At 41.4% G+C, this 20,069-nt stretch overlaps 12 protein-coding genes and 1 non-coding gene across 13 annotated transcripts; 6 read left to right on the top strand and 7 right to left on the bottom strand.

The window, feature by feature from the left end:
• Window positions 1–219: 219 nt before the first annotated feature.
• On the bottom strand, window positions 220–2,760 carry SWI3 (Swi3p; the record flags this gene model as incomplete). The annotated part of the gene is made up of 1 exon (XM_037290859.1): window positions 220–2,760. The coding sequence occupies one exon, from the start codon at window positions 2,758–2,760 to the stop codon at window positions 220–222; it is 2,541 nt and encodes an 846-aa protein (XP_037146754.1).
• Window positions 2,761–3,640: 880 nt separating this feature from the next.
• KRE9 (Kre9p) lies at window positions 3,641–4,519 on the top strand (the record flags this gene model as incomplete). Its single annotated transcript, XM_037290858.1, has 1 exon — window positions 3,641–4,519. The coding sequence occupies one exon, from the start codon at window positions 3,641–3,643 to the stop codon at window positions 4,517–4,519; it is 879 nt and encodes a 292-aa protein (XP_037146753.1).
• Window positions 4,520–4,618: 99 nt separating this feature from the next.
• On the bottom strand, window positions 4,619–4,969 carry RFA3 (Rfa3p; the record flags this gene model as incomplete). The annotated part of the gene is made up of 1 exon (XM_037290857.1): window positions 4,619–4,969. One exon carries the CDS (start codon window positions 4,967–4,969, stop codon window positions 4,619–4,621), a length of 351 nt encoding a protein of 116 aa, XP_037146752.1.
• A 1,102-nt stretch (window positions 4,970–6,071) lies between these two features.
• Window positions 6,072–7,817, top strand: CPS1 (Gly-Xaa carboxypeptidase; the record flags this gene model as incomplete). The annotated part of the gene is made up of 1 exon (XM_037290856.1): window positions 6,072–7,817. The coding sequence occupies one exon, from the start codon at window positions 6,072–6,074 to the stop codon at window positions 7,815–7,817; it is 1,746 nt and encodes a 581-aa protein (XP_037146751.1).
• A 99-nt stretch (window positions 7,818–7,916) lies between these two features.
• STE3 (Ste3p) lies at window positions 7,917–9,374 on the bottom strand (the record flags this gene model as incomplete). Its single annotated transcript, XM_037290855.1, has 1 exon — window positions 7,917–9,374. One exon carries the CDS (start codon window positions 9,372–9,374, stop codon window positions 7,917–7,919), a length of 1,458 nt encoding a protein of 485 aa, XP_037146750.1.
• Window positions 9,375–9,807: 433 nt separating this feature from the next.
• Window positions 9,808–11,970, top strand: PET127 (Pet127p; the record flags this gene model as incomplete). Its single annotated transcript, XM_037290854.1, has 1 exon — window positions 9,808–11,970. The coding sequence occupies one exon, from the start codon at window positions 9,808–9,810 to the stop codon at window positions 11,968–11,970; it is 2,163 nt and encodes a 720-aa protein (XP_037146749.1).
• A 218-nt stretch (window positions 11,971–12,188) lies between these two features.
• On the bottom strand, window positions 12,189–13,361 carry ANY1 (Any1p; the record flags this gene model as incomplete). The annotated part of the gene is made up of 1 exon (XM_037290853.1): window positions 12,189–13,361. The coding sequence occupies one exon, from the start codon at window positions 13,359–13,361 to the stop codon at window positions 12,189–12,191; it is 1,173 nt and encodes a 390-aa protein (XP_037146748.1).
• Window positions 13,362–13,622: 261 nt separating this feature from the next.
• ADI1 (acireductone dioxygenase (Ni2+-requiring)) lies at window positions 13,623–14,162 on the bottom strand (the record flags this gene model as incomplete). Its single annotated transcript, XM_037290852.1, has 1 exon — window positions 13,623–14,162. One exon carries the CDS (start codon window positions 14,160–14,162, stop codon window positions 13,623–13,625), a length of 540 nt encoding a protein of 179 aa, XP_037146747.1.
• A 201-nt stretch (window positions 14,163–14,363) lies between these two features.
• On the top strand, window positions 14,364–14,436 carry HG535_0Htrna10T. Its single transcript has one exon. It is a non-coding gene; the product is annotated as a tRNA-Thr (tRNA).
• Window positions 14,437–14,850: 414 nt separating this feature from the next.
• WSC2 (Wsc2p) lies at window positions 14,851–16,476 on the bottom strand (the record flags this gene model as incomplete). The annotated part of the gene is made up of 1 exon (XM_037290851.1): window positions 14,851–16,476. One exon carries the CDS (start codon window positions 16,474–16,476, stop codon window positions 14,851–14,853), a length of 1,626 nt encoding a protein of 541 aa, XP_037146746.1.
• A 935-nt stretch (window positions 16,477–17,411) lies between these two features.
• Window positions 17,412–18,047, top strand: POP3 (Pop3p; the record flags this gene model as incomplete). Its single annotated transcript, XM_037290850.1, has 1 exon — window positions 17,412–18,047. The coding sequence occupies one exon, from the start codon at window positions 17,412–17,414 to the stop codon at window positions 18,045–18,047; it is 636 nt and encodes a 211-aa protein (XP_037146745.1).
• A 173-nt stretch (window positions 18,048–18,220) lies between these two features.
• HCH1 (Hch1p) lies at window positions 18,221–18,667 on the top strand (the record flags this gene model as incomplete). The annotated part of the gene is made up of 1 exon (XM_037290849.1): window positions 18,221–18,667. One exon carries the CDS (start codon window positions 18,221–18,223, stop codon window positions 18,665–18,667), a length of 447 nt encoding a protein of 148 aa, XP_037146744.1.
• A 33-nt stretch (window positions 18,668–18,700) lies between these two features.
• Window positions 18,701–20,014, bottom strand: ERG24 (delta(14)-sterol reductase; the record flags this gene model as incomplete). The annotated part of the gene is made up of 1 exon (XM_037290848.1): window positions 18,701–20,014. One exon carries the CDS (start codon window positions 20,012–20,014, stop codon window positions 18,701–18,703), a length of 1,314 nt encoding a protein of 437 aa, XP_037146743.1.
• Window positions 20,015–20,069: the final 55 nt, after the last annotated feature.

Genomic DNA, 20,069 nt, shown 5'->3' with positions numbered 1-20,069 from the left:
TGCCCACCTTGAAATTCGTTTCGAGAATAATACCAAAAAATTAATCACGTGATTGAAAGCAACGAAGATCAAGTAAAGATTTCATTATAGATTAATTAATAATACATACGCATTCATATCTTACCGATGATTGGACGTTTTTGATTCCGTTATATATCGGATTTCCTTTTCGTTTATCGTTTCAAAATTAATTCGTTTGATAGAAAGGCTATGCTGTTGTTATGCGGACCAATATCGATAAAATTGAGGAGCATCTAGCGAGACTGGCTTGACATAATCTTCAGATTTCACCTTGTCTGCTGCCGCTGATAAAGAGGTAGAGTCATCTGAATTCGATGTCCCAAATGCCGTACCTATGCTCAAAATTGGTGGATTAGATAACATGTTTTTTAAATCTGCTAGCTGAGTTGATAGCTTATCGTTCCCGCCTTCTGAATCTTCAAGAATGTGTATAGATTTCTCTAGTTTTTCGTAGACCTGACCAGAATATTTAGTAAATGCCAATCTCTGCACTAAAACTTCTTCTTGTTCACTTTGCAGTGCTCTTTTTTCAAGTCCCAATGAAGCCTCAATCTTACCTAATAGCTTTAATTTCGCCTCAATTTTTTGCAATTGAACGTTCACCAGTTCATTCGATATTATATTCATTTGTCTTTCTTCGCTCGTGGCAAAAATGTGAGACCTTGCCCCTAGAGATGCTACCGCAATCTCAGATCCATCTTTTGCGGTATCTTGAGCTAAATTTTCATTATTTATATCCTCAGTGCTCTTAATTGCTCGGTTTGTCATCGCCTGGACTGATTTTGGATCCACTAATCCTACCAAGAATGCAATTGTGGACATAACAGGATTTTCACTTTTGGAAAACGGCAGATGGGGGGCATATTTTAAAGGGCCAAGATCAGAACTATTAGTATTTTGATGCAAAAATCTATCCTCAATTGGTAACTGTAAAAACTTTAATATACATTGTTCTGGCGATTTCGTACCAACTCCTTTTGCTACTTTGTACCATTCTGCACCATGCTCTTGAATTCCCTTTAACAATTTTTGCGTTTCACTAATCTCCCAACCATCATTGGAAGCTGATTCTTCCAAAACTTTTGGTCTTTTAACCCCTTTCGATGATTCTCCTGATGAATTGTCACCGTTCTCTTGTTTATCAATTTCGCTGTTATTTTTTTCATCTTCATCCTTAACAGTGTTCTCATCAGTCATTTTGTGAGTTAAATCGCTTTCTTTATCTCTCTTGCGTTTCCTTTCTGTCATATATTTATGCAGGGCACTATTTGTGTCATTGGTATCCATCATGTTTTTTAATTTCGCCATATCGGGCAGCTGAACGGATGGTTTATAACTTTCGAATGGGAATAATCCCCTTGGCGCATCATGTTTAGTAGAATATTCCCCTGTGAATGGCGGTTCTACGTTTTTTGGTAATACGCTGGCATTGATTTGATAGTTTATTAATCCCCATTTCATTAAAAATTTGTGGACCCTAAAAATGGCAGCTGAATCTCCGCATATATTTCTTCTTGCAGTGGTGACGCTGAAATACTCATTTGGATTCAATCGATATGAGTTTACCATATAATTACGACATTTGACATAGACTTGTGGCGTTTTTGAAGGTATCCTATTAGTGAAGAATTCGGGTAGAGACTGTCTCTCAATTGAATGTATCTTGGTCAAATTAAACCATTTCGAATAGCTTGGAATAACAATCTCATGTGATTGCGGAATTGCTAACTTCTGAGAGTCTGGATCTAGTTGTTTGACGTCATTTTTTGTCTCCGTCTCCGGAGAGCCATTGTCTATTAACATATCCTTTGATACAGTTTGTTCACTTTCCTCATTCTCCTCTGCATCATCTTTGTTTTGTTCTAACTCCTCTGATTTTAATTCTAGCTCTACTTCTTCTGCTTTTGGTTCCGCTTCGTCCACTAACTCTGCCTCTGATGTAAATTCCGACTTTGCCGCTGACTCCACTTCCAATTTTCCAGCTGGTTCCACCGCTGGATTTTCTGCTAATGCCACTGCCGACTTCTCATCTGACTGTGTCTCTGTCTGCGTCTCTGTTTGCGTCTCTGTTTGCGTCTCTGTCTCAGATTTCTCCTGTAACATCGCCTCGGATAACAATTTCGGCTCTACTGCATTCACTACTGGCTCCGCCTCGACTTCAGATGTTGGCTCTAGTCCGACGTCTCCTAGAGTCTGCGGCACGCCATTCTCCTCCACATACAGTCCCTCAGGGTTACTTGGTGTATTCTCAGATACCTTCGCGCCACTATCGATCAAATCCGCACTTTCCCGCGGCGCTACGTCCACCATCTGGATGTCATCGTCTATTCGTTCCTGTGCAGGGCCATCGCCACCTGTGGTATTCTCGGCAGGCTGCAAAGGCGGCTGTTCCACCCGCTCCTTGGCCTCCACGGGCCCACCTGCCATCTCCACATCTTCGGCTTCATCAGCGGCTTCCTGCCCATCTCTATCTTCAGATTCTTGCCCGGCCTCGACGGAGCCCGTTACGCTTTTCGCATCATCGGATTTGTCCTCCTCGCCAAAGAGATTCGCGTCATCGTCGTCGTTCTCCGCTTCTGAAGCACCAGCATCGCCAGCAACACGGGCACAGCCATCTGCATGGCCTTCCGCTCCCGACTCCCTCGACTCGCGGACGGTTGTTTCACTCTTCGGGCTCACACTGCCTTCGTCTTGTGCGCTGCTTGCTTCCGCATTCTCTGTCACCTCGGAGCTTGCCATGATGGAGAAACGTCAAATCACTCACTAGTTAAAATTTGCCAGTTACAATTTGCAAGAATCCAATCTCACGAATTGCGCGCCAACCTTCGACCAGTTTCGATTCCCTTGCTTACTCTCGAACCACAATTACCGCCACAAGTAGAACAAACCCTAACGCGACAATCTCTAACCCAAGAAAAAACAGTACAGCCTGTTATAATGATCTCCTGCTCGTGAGTACCTCTACCCTAAATACCAGTACTTGCGCAATTCCTCCCAGGGACACCCTTTTACCGCTTGAACAAACCTTTTCACAGTAACCTCTCGTTGCCACTACTTTTTTTTTCGAATTATAACAACAATTCAAAATTCTGAACAGGAAGCCTGAAGGCTCTAGACGCCGGACCAATCTGCCATAGCCAGGAAAAACAAAAAAAAAAGAAGAAATCGACGGGTAACCTTCTGACGTTCAGAGTGACTTTTATGTCTCTGTCCGGCTGTCCAGGGATGTCCGGTGGAAGTGTCCGGGTAGAGGTGCGTCCCAGATCTGGGGAATGTCGGACACTTTTTTCGCTTTTTGGCAGGTGCAGCGGCCAGAGATCTCAAAGGATATCAAAAGATCGGTAAAAATAGAATGAAAATTGACAGGGCCAACTTGCAAGAAAACTGGTAAACACACACAACTGCAGAGACTCGATTATTGGGCCATTGTGTTGACTAGTTCTCTTACAAAGCTCAGTTAGGGACAGGATACTGCGTGTGACCGGAGGAAGTTTGCGTTTTTTGTGGATATATTGATACGCGTGTTTTTACTCGCCCAGGAAGTCGAAGTTGAAGATTAGCGTTTGAGCTTGTAGATTTTCTATTTGGTTGGCAGGATCACAGTCGGGATTGCTACACGATGATGCTTAGTTTTGTGCGCTTGGCGTTTTTGTTTTCGTTGTTGGGAGCTGTTCTCGGTGATGTGACGGTGGTTAGTCCGGAACGGGGACAGACGTTCTCGGGAAGCTCGGGTACTGTCAGTATTACGGTGGAGTGGATGGATAACGGAGCGTATCCGCCAACTAACAGGATCACGTCGTATGATTTCACGTTGAACTATGGGCCAAATGACAATATTGACGCAGTTGGACCCATTAGAAGGCGTGTTGCGGCAAGCGATGTGACACGTTCGTCCAACAATGTGTACTCGTACACGGTTTCATTCCGATCCGATTTTTGCGGTAACGGTCAGTATTATATCCAAGTTTTCAGTGCAGTTGATGGGAGCCGTGATTCCTACACTATCAACTACTCTCCTAGATTTAGACTAACATCGATGCAGGGAAGCACGACGTTTACGTACACCGATACGACTCAACCGGGTGGTCAAACACGGGCGTATACCAATACACAGACTTCATCAGCAAGCATCGACACCAGATCTTTTACAGTCCCATATCCTATGCAAACAGGCATTTCCAGATTTGCGCCAATGCAACTACAGCCTGCTACAAGAATGACAGCAACTACGTGGACGAGAAGATTCACCTCAAGTGCTGTAACCTACTACTCTACATTCCGTACAACCTTAGATCAAGTGACCACCATTACTCCAGGTTGGTCTTACACGCTGCCTAGTGGTTTCAACAGAGCAAGCCCTGCTCTCTACCCATCTCAAAATGGTGGTGGGTACGACCCAAAGGAAAAACAAAGCTTATCTACACGAAAAATTAACCAACCAAATAGAAATGGGGGGTCCTCATCGAGCTCAGATACGAGCTCGAGCTCAAACTCTTAAATGTAGCAAGAGGTATCCTTAAAATGGAGAAAAATTGGAAAATTTGTATACTATAAAATATTTACCTATATAGAAATAAAATTCTATCGATGAGATAACCTAAAATATTTCAGGGAACTGTTTGGCAAGCCTCTGCAGCGCTACGATACCGTCTACGCTCACCTGTTCATTCTCTTTCAAGATACAGGGCACAGAGTCCAGCACTAGAAACCCCGTTTCGCCGGTGTCACTTGATCTGCATATAAACTCATGCCATGAGTCAATTTCGAAGTGTTTATTTAGCGAAACTTTGACATCGCTCAGCGTTATCATTTCGTTTCCCTCCGATGGTGAACTGAGAATCAATGAGCTCTCACTTGGCTGACCCTTAACTTGCGCTATAATTCTGAAAACGGGTGACTGAGTGTGTGCAACCTCACAAGGATCTATTCTTGGTGTTTCACTGGCCATGTTGTTCTTGTTAGGGTTTATTGGATGGGCTTTCTATGGATACTCTTTGTTGAAGATTCTTGCGGAGGCACACGAAATTTCTATCTTTTCATATACTCTGAAGCGCGTTACGCAAGAGAATTGATAGATCGCGGCTTCAGAAACAATAAACAGGTTGGAGCAGGATACTCACTTCAGACACTGCTTTACACTATTTCAGGGCATATCGATATAGTTAAGCACATTATTGTCTACATTATTGTATTACAGGCATGGACGTGCTTTGGGTAAACAAAGAGAACGTGCCTATAGAACGTCTCAAGAGTCTGTCGAGAATTGCCGCCAAGGATTATTACTACGTAGCCCCACTGTATTTTTGAGTTTGATCGCTGCTCGTACTCACTCGTTGAGATTGTATCTTTTTTACTTCGCTCTCCAGGTCATGGGGCAAACAAGGACTACTGCCTGCGGCTATATTTCCCGGCTTTCTGCCAGCTGCATTTGCCACTGGGGGAGAGTATAATGTGGACAACTCTCAAATGAGCGCGTGATTGCGACCACAAGTCACCTACAATTGGATATCACGGACGTACTTCTATAGATATATCTGCCTGATATTTCTAAGTTCAACAGCATCTACCCAATGTTAAACCTTCGCAGGAGTGGCTTCAGTAAAGAATCGGTCAAGAGGATTACAATTGGCTTGGAGCTCATGGTCGCAGTTGGTCCTGTATCCAGATGAGGCTGTCATTTGGTTTTTAGGGCAGTATTAGCCGCATAGAATAAGCCTTGTGCTATGCCCTGGATTGCATTGCATCTGCATGTTCTGCACTGAAAAGTGCGTTAGGTGCCTCTTGCCTTTTGGGGTTTTGACACAACCGTGCTGTAGATTCCAATCTTCACCCAGAGTCACCGGCTCCCCTCAAAAAAAACAAAAGATATGATAAGGAAAAAAGAATAAAAAATAACATAATCCAAGTTCGTTAAGCAGTAAAGTCTGCATTCATTGCATTCAAAGGTTACATCTGTATCGCAGCACTCTCTCTTTTTCGCTACTATTCGCTGCTATTCGTTACTATTCGCTACTATTCGTTAGTCTTTAATTCAAAGTCTATCTTTTAACATGACGACAGAAAAGGAGTTGTACACCAACGGCACTCAAAAAGTGGTTGTGAGCCTTAGACTTAAAAGGCTCCTCATTGCCATATTTGCCTCTCTTGCGATAAGCGCATGGGTGATTCTTCAGGCAGGAGGGCAATTGCCAGCGTTCCGGTCTTCAAGGCAAAACGAGCAGCCTGGTGCTTCGGAAAAGAATACGAGATGTGGCAAGACTAGGGCCATTGTTCCATCATTCAATGGTTCTTTTGACTTAATTCTACACGACCCTGAATTCAAAAAAAGATCCATCGAGAATTTGGCAAAAGCTGTTCAGATTCCTACTGAAATTCAGGATGTTAATCCACAACCCTCCGAAAACCACGAATACTACAGGTATTTTTATCAATTTCATCATTATTTGCAACATACTTACCCATTAATTCACAAATATGTGACGTTGGAGAAAGTTAATGAACTCGGGTTGCTTTATACCTGGCAAGGCTCTGAAGAGAACTTAAAACCAATTTTGTTTATGGCTCATCAGGATGTTGTTCCTGTCGAAAGAAAAACGTGGGACTCGTGGAAGTACCCACCATTTTCCGGTTACTACGATGAAGAAACAGATTTACTTTGGGGCAGAGGATCTAATGATTGTAAAAACTTGCTTACTGCCGAAATGGATGCCATTGAGCAACTTCTAAAGGATGGTTTCAAGCCCAGAAGGACTGTTTTGATGTCATTTGGATTTGACGAAGAATCGAGTGGACATCTTGGTGCTCACAACTTAGCACTTTTCCTCAAGGAAAGGTACGGGAAGGATGGTATTTACAGTATTATTGATGAAGGTTTCGGTGTAATATCGTTAGGCGATGATCTGTACGTTGCAGCTCCAATAAATGGAGAAAAAGGATACGCTGATGTGGTGTTCACCGTCAATGGTCATGGAGGTCATTCATCTGTGCCTCCTGATCATACTACTATTGGTGTCGCTGCTGAATTAATTACATTGCTGGAAAAATACACATTCGATTTTGATTTCGAAGTTGATAATCCTCTATATGGTTTATTGACCTGCGTTGCTGAGCATTCTGAGCTAGTCCCAGAATCTTTGAAAAAAACAATTCTTGGCGCATCAGGAGATTCGAAGAAGAAAGCAGCTTTGGAATCTTATTTGGCTACTGATCCTCGTTTCCGTGAATTAATTAGAACCACGAGGGCTGTCGATATAATCGAAGGAGGTGTCAAGTCAAATGCACTACCAGAAGTCGCTAGCTTCTTGATAAATCACAGAATTGAAATTCACTCTTCCGTTAATGAAACTATGGAACATGACTTAAAATATGCTAAAGAAATCGCAAAGAAACACGGGTATGGTTTATCTTACAATAATAATACTATTGAACCAGAAACCGATTTAGGCTTTATCGAAGTTTCTGTTACATATGGATTAGAACCAGCTCCAATGTCACCATCTTCGGGACCGGTATGGGATTTATTTGCTGGTACCATTCAAAATGTTTTTGAAAATGGAGTTTTTGCAGAGGACCCAGAAGCTGATTTTTATATTTCTACGACTTTAATTTCTGGCAATACTGACACCAGATATTATTGGGACTTATCAAAGTTTATCTACAGGTTTGTTGGATCTTTAATGGACCCAGAAATATTGAAAACATTACACTCAGTTGATGAGCATGTTGATATCAGTGGCCACTTATCAGCAACTGCTTTCATTTATGAGTATGTTATCAACGCAAGTGAAAATATTTGAGCGTTTGCTATATTTAATATCTATGTGTATGCATAGGTATAACATTTAACATGGCAAAATTGTCATTACTATGTAAGGATATATCTTTTTTTAGTGATATTATTCTTTTCTCTGTACCTTGTAATGAAATTTTACCTGCGACTTGTCAAACTGGTCTGGCAGTGTCTGATCGGTAACATCAAACTCTCTACTCTCGTCGGAATTGAATATGTAGCTGACAATGCCGGTTTTGCCTTTTTCAGACCTCAGTTTTTTATCGTCTTCAAAACAGTCTGAAAAAGAATGAGAACCGAAATCGTCGGGAATGTTGTTTGTATCCACCGATCTCACAATTGTTGACAAGGGGGCATCTTTCACATTATGATTTATGGTTGAAGTATTTTTTGATTCACACTTGAATATTGAGCTCAAATCGGATCTAAAAGGAGCATTAGCTCTTGCTTTCTTATCATTTGGTGTACTGTAATCGATATAAAAATTTGCTCTAGACCCAAGCGTGCTTGATTGATATGTCGAGTAATCACCAGACCCCTTTTCCAACGATGAATCGGAAAATGACGAATCTTGACTTTCGGTAGACGAAGCTAGCTTGCTCAAAATATTAGCAACACGATTATCCTTGTGCTTCTGAATAGAGTCCTCGATGTATGTTACCATGAATCCAAGTTTAATCTTCTTCAAAAAATTTGAATAAAGATGTAACGCATCAGTTCCTAAACCAAATATAAAGAAAACCATCAGTGACATCAGGATGTACAGCCAAACACTTGCAAAACTTTTTCCTTGATCGAACTTGATAATTGTTCTCCACATATAAGGTTGATGAGTTTGCTTAAAGCTGTAGGTACCGGTTAAATTTCTAATATCTTCTACAACCGCATAAACTGCTAATGGGAAAATCACTAGAATAATGAGGAAACAAAATATCAACAATCTTGAAAATCTTGTTAAATTTAACTTTGAATTGGTGCAATGGAGAATGTCCCTAACGTCTTTCCGCTTTCGATAGAAGATAACTAATACCAACGTTGCGTATACGGCTGCTGCTGCTGACCAAATCAAAGCCCACATAGTATATAATACAGTTGTGACCCAAGTGGGAGATAGAAGATTAGTACAGCCATAATAGCGTCCTATGCCAAATCTTGATAGTTGAACGATATAAGACAGAGCCATAACGGTAATTGGCGTAGCGAGGCACATCACCAAATCGCGGCAAATCTTTTTCCATGAATTAACCTCCGGGATCACACTATCAGCTTTAAGCACGATGTGCAGATTCGAGACAATGGTTGTGACAGCACACGCGATCCCAACATTAGCACCAACCTGCAGCTTCGTAATAATGTCGCACCAACCTTTGCCCGACCATCTTGTTGCAAATTCTTCCCCACTCCAAATGGCAGCACTAATCAGAAATGTGACATCCATCAGAAGTAACCATGTTATCAAAATTATTGCCGGTATATTTTTGCTTTGCGAGTGCCACGCTAATGGTGGTATCAGTAGCACTACAGCGGTAGCGCAAAGGCCTATTATATTAGATTGAAAAGACATGCGGATTTGCTGAATGCGACTTTCAACGGAAGCTTCTGGGAAAGAACATCATCGTTTGCGTTTACAGTTCTTTTATAGCCCACGAGTTCATCTGAATCCGAAACAAACGGTACCTCATATTACATCCTTTAGCTGCTCAAATCGAACGGATTACTCAATTCATCCATTAATCATTTCCACTAATGAGGCCTGATTATAAGTAATAGTAGAAGAACGACTGCGAATACCCTAAATTCTGCTGAGGTGACTTGTTATCTTCATTATTTGATACAACTTTCCTATTTTGTTTGTCAATGAACTTGATGTCGATTATTCAAGTGCCCTAAAAGTAGGGCATGTTTTCAGATTAATGGGCATCGAAAAGAGATGGTGATACAGAAAAATCATGAATTAATGCTAAGGTCCATCGCTAAAATAGAAAGCAGGAAGACATATGTATTACGCCCACAAAAGTTGTACTGTTCGGGGTTTTACTGTACGATCGCTCAGCAGTGGAAGCAGAGGAGGTGATGGTCTATCCGAGGTAGCAGAGTTTGCTAAAGTAATCCTTCAAGATGTCGAAAAGGAAAAACATGTACAGAAAAACGGGGGAAGTGGCGCCCGTAAATCAAATAATAGCCATGTGGAGAGATCCAGGAGGATTACGTCTTTTACTTTGTCGCCAAAGCACGCTAAGCACACCAGTGTGTCTCTTGACGACAAGAGGGTTGAGCCGGCACGTTTGGTGTACGATTTGAATCGCATTTTGTATCAGCCAATGACGCTGCACCCCTTGAAAGATTTGAGATCTGGGGTATACAACTTTAAGCCGGACTTGGAAATGATTCCCCCAAGCAATCTGGAATCTAAAGATCGTTTCAAGTTTATCACGCCATATCGAGATAACTCATTATTCATGCTTGCCAAAAAATTTAATCAAAAATACGTGTCGTCTACAAGCTCCATGACATCAACGTTAAGTCATTTGCATTTCCTGCTTTCGAATTTCCGACCGCTAAACATCGTGAATACTTCTATTTCAAAGAACTTTCCACAAACAAAATGCACTTTTACAAAAGGTGCACAGTTTCCATCCACTATCATCCTTAGAAAGTTGAACGATAATATCATATCTCTGGATTCAGATAAAAGTCTTGATAGAGAGATTATTTTATCCACGTTAGGTAATTCTTTGGAAGAATTTCTCACTGATAAATCCAACGAAAAAGAGGAAGAATCTTATCATTTTTCAAAGATCGATAAATTCATTCTAAGGTCCCAGCTCGATGCCTTTGATCCTAAATTGCCAGGCACGGGAGTGTTTGATTTAAAAACAAGAGCAGTGGCTGCAATCAGGCATGATATATCCTACGTTGAAAAAAACGATAATTTTACTGGATATGAAATTGATAAAGTCCATGGAGAATTCGAGTCACTGGAGAGAGAATTTTTTGATCTAATAAAAAGTACTTTATTAAAATATTCATTACAGGCGAAAATTGGGAAAATGGATGGTATATTCGTTGCATATCATAATATTTCAAAGATGTTCGGATTTCAATACATGCCATTAAATGATATAGATTATATCATTCATTCAAGCTTCAATTCAAATTTTCAAAGGGAACTGAACAGGCGAAATAGAATGTTGCAAAAAATTCATGGAACCGAGGAATTTATCGTTAAATATGAACGTCAAGAACGTCAAATTGCAGAGGCAATCGCGGATGCTGAGTTCAAGATGTCAATTTTACTTTTAAGAAATATTCTTGTTCATATCGAGAACTTATTGAAAAAGAGAGGCAAGCAAAGCTGGAAAAAGCTAAAAATAATGATGAAGACCGAAACAAAGACTGTGTCTTTCCAAGATCCTCGTAAAAGCGAAAAGGTACCTGTGTTAAAAGTCATTGTCCTCCCACTTCCGCCAAATTTTGAAGACGAAAAATTAAATGTTAAAGGTAAGTCTAATGCGGAAATAATGGATCAGATTGAGTCCATTAAAAATGAAAATGAAATTGTTCTCGAGAAGCAAAAGGCATCCTTAATTGGTTTCGATATAACTGTGGATCATTTTTATAAGCATCATCAAGAAAGCACATCATTACCGGAATTTGCGAAACCTGAAAACGGCATACTAGATTTGAATACTTGTCTTTATATCTCACGAAAATACAATGAGAATTTTTACCACAATTTGCATTCATTTCAAAATCCAAGTTTCTTTCATCCGAAGGATGTTTCAACCTGGAGGATTAATTGTCATTTTAGTGATATTGACGATAAAAACAGTTTGATGAAGTCTTATGGAAGCTTTTTGGATGAAAAGTTAAACTCCTTGAAAGAGCAATGCGTCGTCAGGGATTCTCTTGTAAATTCCAATCACTCAGCAGCGATCATTGAGCGTATTAACAGATTAATGACAAGTGGCTATCAACATAGGAAAAGCGATATTAAAGTTGAGGTGGAGAAAGCAAAGCAGAAAGACGACAAACCGACAATGTTTCAAAATCAATTACGAGCTTATGCGATGAAGGGGAAAGCAAGAAGTGAATTTTTGAATAGAACAAGTTCCAAAAACAATACGGGCTCAGGTGAAAAGACGACTTGGGATGCGTAAGAGGAGTCTTCTTTGATAACATATATAGGTCGATAAATTTGCGTATCGTGGCTCAATCTCTAAGTAGATCACCAAAATACGTCATTTGAAGAAGAAGAAAAACTTTTCAACGGTGTTTATATCATTAGAGTAAAAAAAATGGCTAACAAAAGCTGGCTCCTTTTTTCAGATTGTCACAGATAGTTAGCCTTATGCAGAATTATGAAAGGTGGTTAAAACTATACTGAGAAAGTATGTGCTCTTTCTCTCTTGGTTGAATATTGAGAAGCTGATTTGCTTTCACTTGAGGAATCATTCGCTGAATTGGAAGATAAGCTAAAATTATCGAGTTCAATACCTTCACGGTTGCCATCGTTGTCAAGCTGCTCCAAGAAGCTCTGATCGGATCTCATAGAATCGTAATAGAACCTATAATAAATATATTGACCACCAATGTAAAAATCTAGAGACATTTGGAAAAGTGCAAACACGAGAAATATTATTGAAATATTGTTAGCCCCAAATATCAGATATGTAATTTTCAAAGTATCACCGCAAAGCCAACTTACCAGTAGAATCAATTTGAAACCTTGAACAGATTTCAATTTATAGAGGATAGCAATTTGAGGTAAGGGCAGAAGTGATTCGATCAATAACCCCAACGAGCCAATTAAAGAGCCCATCCATTCAGATAAACTTTCCCAATTGAATACCTTTGATATTACAAAGGTTAGTAATAACTGCAAAGTTGCAAAAATCATTAAAAATTTCCAAAATGCTCTATCATTATCCCATTGCCAGAATGATTTGAACCTTTTGTAGCTCGGATCAAAAAATTTCAAAAATTTATAAATAAACACCAATAATATCTTATAGCTGAAACCAGCGAGATTCCTAAAAGATAATGATTTCAGCATTAGTTTCCAGTCTTCGCTAAACATTGGTGGTTTAGAAGTGCTGAAATATTCAAACCACACATCGTGAACTAATTGAGTAAATGATTCAACATCATGTAAATTATTATACTTATACTCATCTGGGCGAAAATTCAATGTAGTTTTTAAAAGTATCAATTGAATGAAAATCATAACCAACGCCTGTCTCAAAAGCGTTATTTCATAAGGTGTGATTAAATAATACGATACTCTCAGTATGCTCGCAATCAGCATTGTGGCACAAATATCGATGGAAAACCCCAGCGCCGTCTGTGACTGCTGTATGCTAATAATAGTCGACCCATAGGAAAACAAAGGAGTAAAACTGATCAAATTATTCGCTATAAACTGCATTGTTAACCATTCCGGAATATAAAACTGATCAACTTTTGGCAAATAGGACGCTAACGAATCGCCAACGCTCCCTTCATTTTGATTCACGGCTGTTACCACTGAAACTTCAGCATCCTCTACCATGACCAACTCCACGCGTGATGACTCTTCGGAAGCTGAGCAGTCTGGTAACTTCAAGCTGCTGGACCAGTGAACCAACTATGAATGGCTTTCAGTGAAACTCATTATCGAAAGCTATAAATAATATATATGCGAATGAGTTGATATTAAGTGCTATAAATATGGAAAAGTTGAATATCGTTATATACGTGGTAGAAACTCTACAAACCACAAGACGCGAAGGATTAAACGTCAGATTGAACATCCAGACCTAGTGCAATGGGATTACGTGTTACTTGAGATGGATGCCAGATACTGCTTACGAGCTGCATTTGCATCGGCATCCGGCTTATTAATGGCGAGCCACTTCGGCTCATCCTGAAAAAGTCTCATGGCCTTGATGTAGTTCTGCGTCGTGAGCATGAACCTGTGGTAAATTCCAGCAGGTACAACAAGCAGGTCGCCCTTGCAAACTTTGACCCGGATCCATCTGTCACAGATGGGGTCCTTCAGGTCAAAGTACCCCTCCCCGTCGAGGCAGTACCTAATCTCCTCATCTTCATGGATATGTTCCTCGTAGAAAACCTCTAGTTTCTTGAGCATCGCCTGTTCATCGTTTTGGAAGCTGGCTCGACTAATGTTGACCACGTCGCGGTTCTTATAATTTCTTTCTTTGGCCAGCGCATCTACCTCATCGTCATCATGTATAAATCTGTAAAAAACGCCTAGTCTCGACAACTGATCGAGCCCAACCAGTTCTCCACTACAATGTGGTTCTCTTGCATCAATTTCGTTTTTGTTGTCAAAAAAATATGCCTGAACCATCTTTATAAAAGTCCGATCCTTCAGCTTTTTAAATACTGTCGTTCCGAAACCAGTCACTACGACTTTGATTATGCCTTATTCTCCTTTACATGTCGCAACTAAACGAATATTTCACAGAGCGTATTGAGAGATTTTTTGTATCACCTGCCCAGAATCGTCAATCATATTCCTTAAACGGAATGAAAAATATATTAAGAAACTGCTTCTATGGCCAAGTTGGTAAGGCGCCACACTAGTAATGTGGAGATCATCAGTTCAACTCTGGTTGGAAGCATTTAATCAAAATTTTTTTTTAATTACCAGATCTTTTTGAACATGTCTAAAAAAGGAAACCGCGTTCGCGAAGTCCCAACTCGGCACGTTGCCGTTTTCGTAAAAGTATGATTCTAGTATATATTATTATATGTTATTAGTATATGTTTTTGGTATGTGTTATCATTATGTAAAAATAGAATAATATGGTGCCTGAGATATATCGAGCTATTAAATCTTGTGAGTTATTAATGGTAACGTGCTGTGAGCTTTCGCCCAAGATTTCTGTTGAACAAGTATGGGTATTAGAGTCACGAAAATATTATCATCAATTTTGTTTACATAGCGTTATTTGTTTATTTGCCTTTCTTCGACGTAAAAGAGCAAATAGGTCTCTACCTGTTTCCCTGTTCGTCTTTTAGTTTTTTGTGTTTGTTTATTCCTTCGGTTCATGATCTATTGGACTATCTCTTGAGCTTCCCGTGCTTATGAAATTAAAGTCTTCGTCGTCAATTTCGTCGTCGTTTGCTTCACCAGTCTTTTCGCCTAACCGGCTTCGGCTGTCATCTGGATTCACAACTCTCAAATGTCTTTCTTCCATCATATCAGGTAGAGATCCTGTACTGAATCTTTGATTACCCTGGTAAAGCAACGGCGGTTCTTCAAAAACTGTTGAGGGATGAGACTGTAAATTCAATGCTCCATTATTGTTATGGTTGGTATTACTATCTTCCGGTGCGAAAATATTTGTAACGGAGCCTCTGTTGAGGCTATTACTTGCACTAAGCGATCCAGTAGCGGTCGTTGCACCATTCGGTACACCGTATGATATCGAATTTGTATCGTTGGAACCTAAATCATTTCTTGAAGGTCTACGCCAAGTTGAGCCCGATCCACCGATCGGAGCAATAATTGGATTTGCATCTGCATCACCGAAAGAGTATGGTTGATACTGTTTTGTTTCCTCCAAATCTGGTTCTTGATTATGCTTATGTCTTCTCCACAGCAAGAAAAGTATCAATGCAGCAATTGCTAAAACACCACAAATCACACCAACAACTATACCGGCGATTGCGCCTCCACTGAGCCCACTATTAGACCTTGCTGTTGATTGATTCGCTTGTGAATTTCCAGCCAAAGAGTTTGATGCTGAACTAGAAGATGAAGAGGTTGACTCCGAATTTATAACGGAAGTTCGCGTTACAAACACCGTTTGCTGTTCTCTGTCTGATCCCGTTATCATGGAAGTTGTTATGATGTGTGTTGTAACCATGACGGAAGTTTCAGATTGCTGTGTTGTTGTGCTGCTTACGCTTGAGCTGCTTGGACTTGGACTGCTTGAGCTCGTATAGGCACTAGAGCTTGGAATGCTTGAGCTGCTGTAGCTGCTAGAACTTGAACTGCTTGAGCTGCTGTAGCTGCTAGAACTTGGACTGCTAGAACTGCTTGGGGTGGTCGAACTACTTGGCATGGTTGAACTGCTTGGACTGCTTGAACTGCTTGGACTGCTTGAACTGCTTGAGCTGCTTGAACTGCTAGAACTGCTAGAACTGCTTGAGCTGCTTGAACTGCTTGAACTGCTAGAACTGCTAGAACTGCTAGAACTGCTAGAGCTGCTCGAACTGCTCGAACTGCTCGAACTGCTCGAACTCCTGCTCGTGCTGGTTGACGACGCAGCTGAGGAAAGTTGGCTCTGCTCCGCCGCGTTCACAAATATCTGTATCGCACCACTCCCACCGCAGGTCTGATACGGCCAACCAGCACACGGCGTATTGCAACTGCTATCAGAAATCGCATTCAGGGAACTCAAAGACGAAGCAGAGTCCCCGCAGTAACAGTCTCTCCCGCGATACAAGCCCACCACCGCTGCGTTATCGCATTGCTGCTGGCAGTACGATATACTCTGGTAATCATACGAGCCCCGCGAGCTGAGACCCATCGCCTGCAGATCCGAGTCCGAATAGCATCCTTGGCTGTTGTACTGCTGCGCACGCACCACGCACGCTATCGAAAGAAACCACAGATTCACCCAAAAGCCTGTCATCCACCTGAAATCTGCCATAATGTCAAATACTACTCACACGAGTCTGTAACGTAGCGATCTCCGGATTGCCCTGCTTCTTCGAATGCTTGGCTCAGCAATCCTCTCACTCTTATCTCCCTGACAATGCCTTGGCTTCAGAGATCCTTGGGGCCCTCACTTCAACTAAGATCCTCCAACGCTACAGATACAAGATATCCCAAACTACAGCAAGATGAACTACACTGGAGCAAACTAAAACAAATTTTGCAAGACTAACACATTCCCTTGATGCCCAACCCACCCTGTGCGCTAGAACCTGAAAATTCGTCTTCTTAGATCTCTTGAAACAAACACTGGCAGAAACGAAGGGAGTCTGCACGTTGTGGTAGCTTCGTGGCGTCCATCACTACCAACGATCCCGTTTTTCCATGCAGCGAATAATATTCTTTTTTTAGGTTGCCTCTCAGACACTCCCGCAGGGCATGGGGGTTTTCTTTACGGTAGCTGAGAAAACGCGAACAAACATAAACAAAGCAATTCTGTGTTCGCTGAATCTGTCCGAGTTTCCTCTTTGGGACATCGCGCGGCCGTAAGACGTCACGGTCACGGGACTGGCTGCCGTGCGTGGCGATGTGCCATTCTCTCTGACGTCTACGCGCCCCCCGCGGCGGGGCTCGATTTGGCGGATCCGGCGGGTATTCCACGGACCTTCGGCGGACCGTCGTTCCGGTGGCGAGGGTGAGGGGCAGGCGCAGATCGCTTCCAGGCAGCACGTGGATATAGCGTGACTCTCACGTGGTTCCCGTTTTCGCCACGATCTGCCTTTGGAAAATGAAAAATGCTCCATCTCATCTCATCCCATCGCTTCAGTCGCGGAACAACGAGGGCCAGCGTGAGACAAGGTGCGAACTGCGTGTACTTAAAGACGTCTTCTCGGTTTCCTGGTGGTGCTGGTGGATTGTAGACTGGTGCAGATGTCGCTCAAGGCCATCGAGAAGCATGCTGCGCAAAGACGGCAGGTGTATAAGCCTGTGCTAGACAACCCGTTCACGAATGAGGCGCATCTGTGGCCGCACGTCACGGAGCAGCAGTTTGTGTGGGATTTGGTGCAGGCTACAGTTCTGTCGAAAATTGGGAATTTCAGCGAGGTGGCCAAGGACCAATGGCCGTGGGACCTCTCTGTGGAATACAACGAGATTGTGCGGTTTCTCGAGTCGCAGAGCGCGGAAGTTTTTCTCTTCGCCTGCAACAGAGACGCGATGGTGTCGAGTGTCCTGCTTCAGCAGGTCCCGCTGATGTGCCAAATGTCTGAGTGCGAAGTGACGCTGGTGCAGCTTCCGAAGGGCTCGCTGCAAGTTCTGCAGAGGTGCTTGCCAGCTGCCAAAGACGGCTTGCTGATGCTACAATGCAACAAGAAACTAAACTGCAATTTTGTAGCACAGATCAAGACGCGGGTCGACAAGCTGCAGTTTCCGTGGCTAGACTCGGTCAAATATCGTCCTACCAGTATAGGGCTCGTCAGGACCACTGTACCCTTGGCGAAGGGGAAGGCAAAGGCCAAGCGTAGCGACAAGGGCATCACTAAAGACAAGGCTGAGAGGAAAAGCTAAATGGCACCGTGTACGAGGTAACAAGACAGAGAAAGGAAGAGAAAAAAAAAAAGTTCCGAGAAGTTCTGCCAGGTTCATCGCATGAAATCTGTATATATAACCAAGCTGCCATTACAAGCTGATTAGCTGTCACGTCTCACAGATATTGGTTGAAGACTGAGCAAGCAAGCAGAATGGTTGTTTTGAATCCGAACAATTGGCATTGGGTTGACAAGAACACGTTACCATGGACCAAAGCTTTCTTTCAGGATCGTCTTTCAGACCTTACAGTGGTCAGTAACGACAGCAAGCACGAGATCAAAATAACATCTGTATCAAATGTATCTGGGGATTCCAACGTTTCTCAAAGAAAGGGTCAACCAATCTGTTATTTCGATTTGCAATTATCCTTTGCAGTTCAGGTTGCAGAGCTGGAAACTGAAAAGGAATTATCATCTGGGACAATCAGCATACCAGAATTCATGCATGATGAAAGAGATTTTGAAGTTCAATATCAAAGTTTTGACTCATTTCTAGATTTGATTAAGTTGGAGTTTTACCCTAGGGTTTACGAAATTCTCTTGCAGTATCAACCTGCTCTGATCGAAGAACATTCAAAAGATTTAAAACATAATCAATAATACTTACTAATAGCATCACTCTTATACATAGAATTAGTACAAATAAGGAATTATCTTATATGGAACTCTTTTTTCATATTCTTCCCAGCTTTTGCCATATTTTGCACGACATTTGTGCTCGTCTCTTGATTGACGGTGTAATAATAAGGTCGCAAAATACAATGAATAGTAATATGTCAAAGGTGTTTGAGACCAGGTTGTTAAGCACCAACTTAATGAAATTAGCCAATCTCCAAAATAATTTATATGTTGAGATTTTGACCACCATCCATCGCATAACAGTTTAGTACCCCTCTCAGTTTTGATGCTTTCCAAATGTGGTAATTTCCCCTGTCTAAAGTGTGATTTTTGTGTATTGGCAGCGTTGAAGATATAATATCCAAGTGCCATCATCCCGATTATAATTGACAATTGTACATTATTCAATGTAATTGGTGAAATGCTTAAATAACGAGCCTGCAGAGAGTAAGTAAATGGTACCAACGTTAAGTCACCAAATGCTAACATAAAACCAAATCCATCCGTTGTAATATCCATCATTGTCAGTACACCTTCTTCATTTAACACACCGTCGAAAATGTAGAAACCTTGCAGTATATTCACCAGTAGTAAGGCATTATTTATCTCACCAGTTTTCAAATAGTGGTGATGTAGACAAGATAAATTGATCAAAAGCCATAAAAGCATACCAGGTCTCAATTCACAAAACATCTTGATATCTAGAGGGCCGAGTCTTGGGTTAAGTTCTCTACCTATAAACCAATCATAAATTGGATTGCCTGTATTACCACCTAGAGCCAAAATCTTCTCTTTGGAGCCCGTGCCATTTTTCCCCATCAAGGGAATGAAACTAGCGATGTAACAGTAAATGGAAACCAAAACTGCAAATAAAATTGTTACGATGCAAATTTCTACGTGATTGTCGTATAAATATTGCAATTCTGGTAGCTCTCCATTCGTCAATGTCCATCTAACAGCGAGCATAACCGTTAAAACGGCAGACATTGCAATTCCATTGATCTTATACGGTAATTTAGATCCATCCCTCAGTTCAACGCCTTTCATATTCTTACCAGGTAAAATTATATCAAATAAAGCAAGTACTGTAAACCAAACACTATAGTATGTCCAAACATCATATCTCTTAACATAGTAGCTAAAGGATCTTATCCCATTACAGATTTGAACAAGATCAAAATTCTTAAAAAAGCCCTGAATGAAATAGTCGGGTCTGACCATTTGATTGAGGAAGATAGTGAATAGTGGCAAACCAATGGAAATTGCCATGGCACCACCTATACCACCAAATTCCACAGTACTAGTTCTAGGATTCAGCATGAACACCATCGTTGTACTTGAATACTCTTTGTAACTGTACCAGCACAGTTTGATATAATGTTGA

The sequence above is a fragment of the Zygotorulaspora mrakii genome, chromosome 8, assembly GCF_013402915.1.
Source record: "Zygotorulaspora mrakii chromosome 8, complete sequence".
NCBI classification, from domain to species: domain Eukaryota; kingdom Fungi; phylum Ascomycota; class Saccharomycetes; order Saccharomycetales; family Saccharomycetaceae; genus Zygotorulaspora; species Zygotorulaspora mrakii.
Note: the sequence above shows the minus strand (reverse complement) of the source record. Positions and strands in the feature narration are given on the sequence as shown.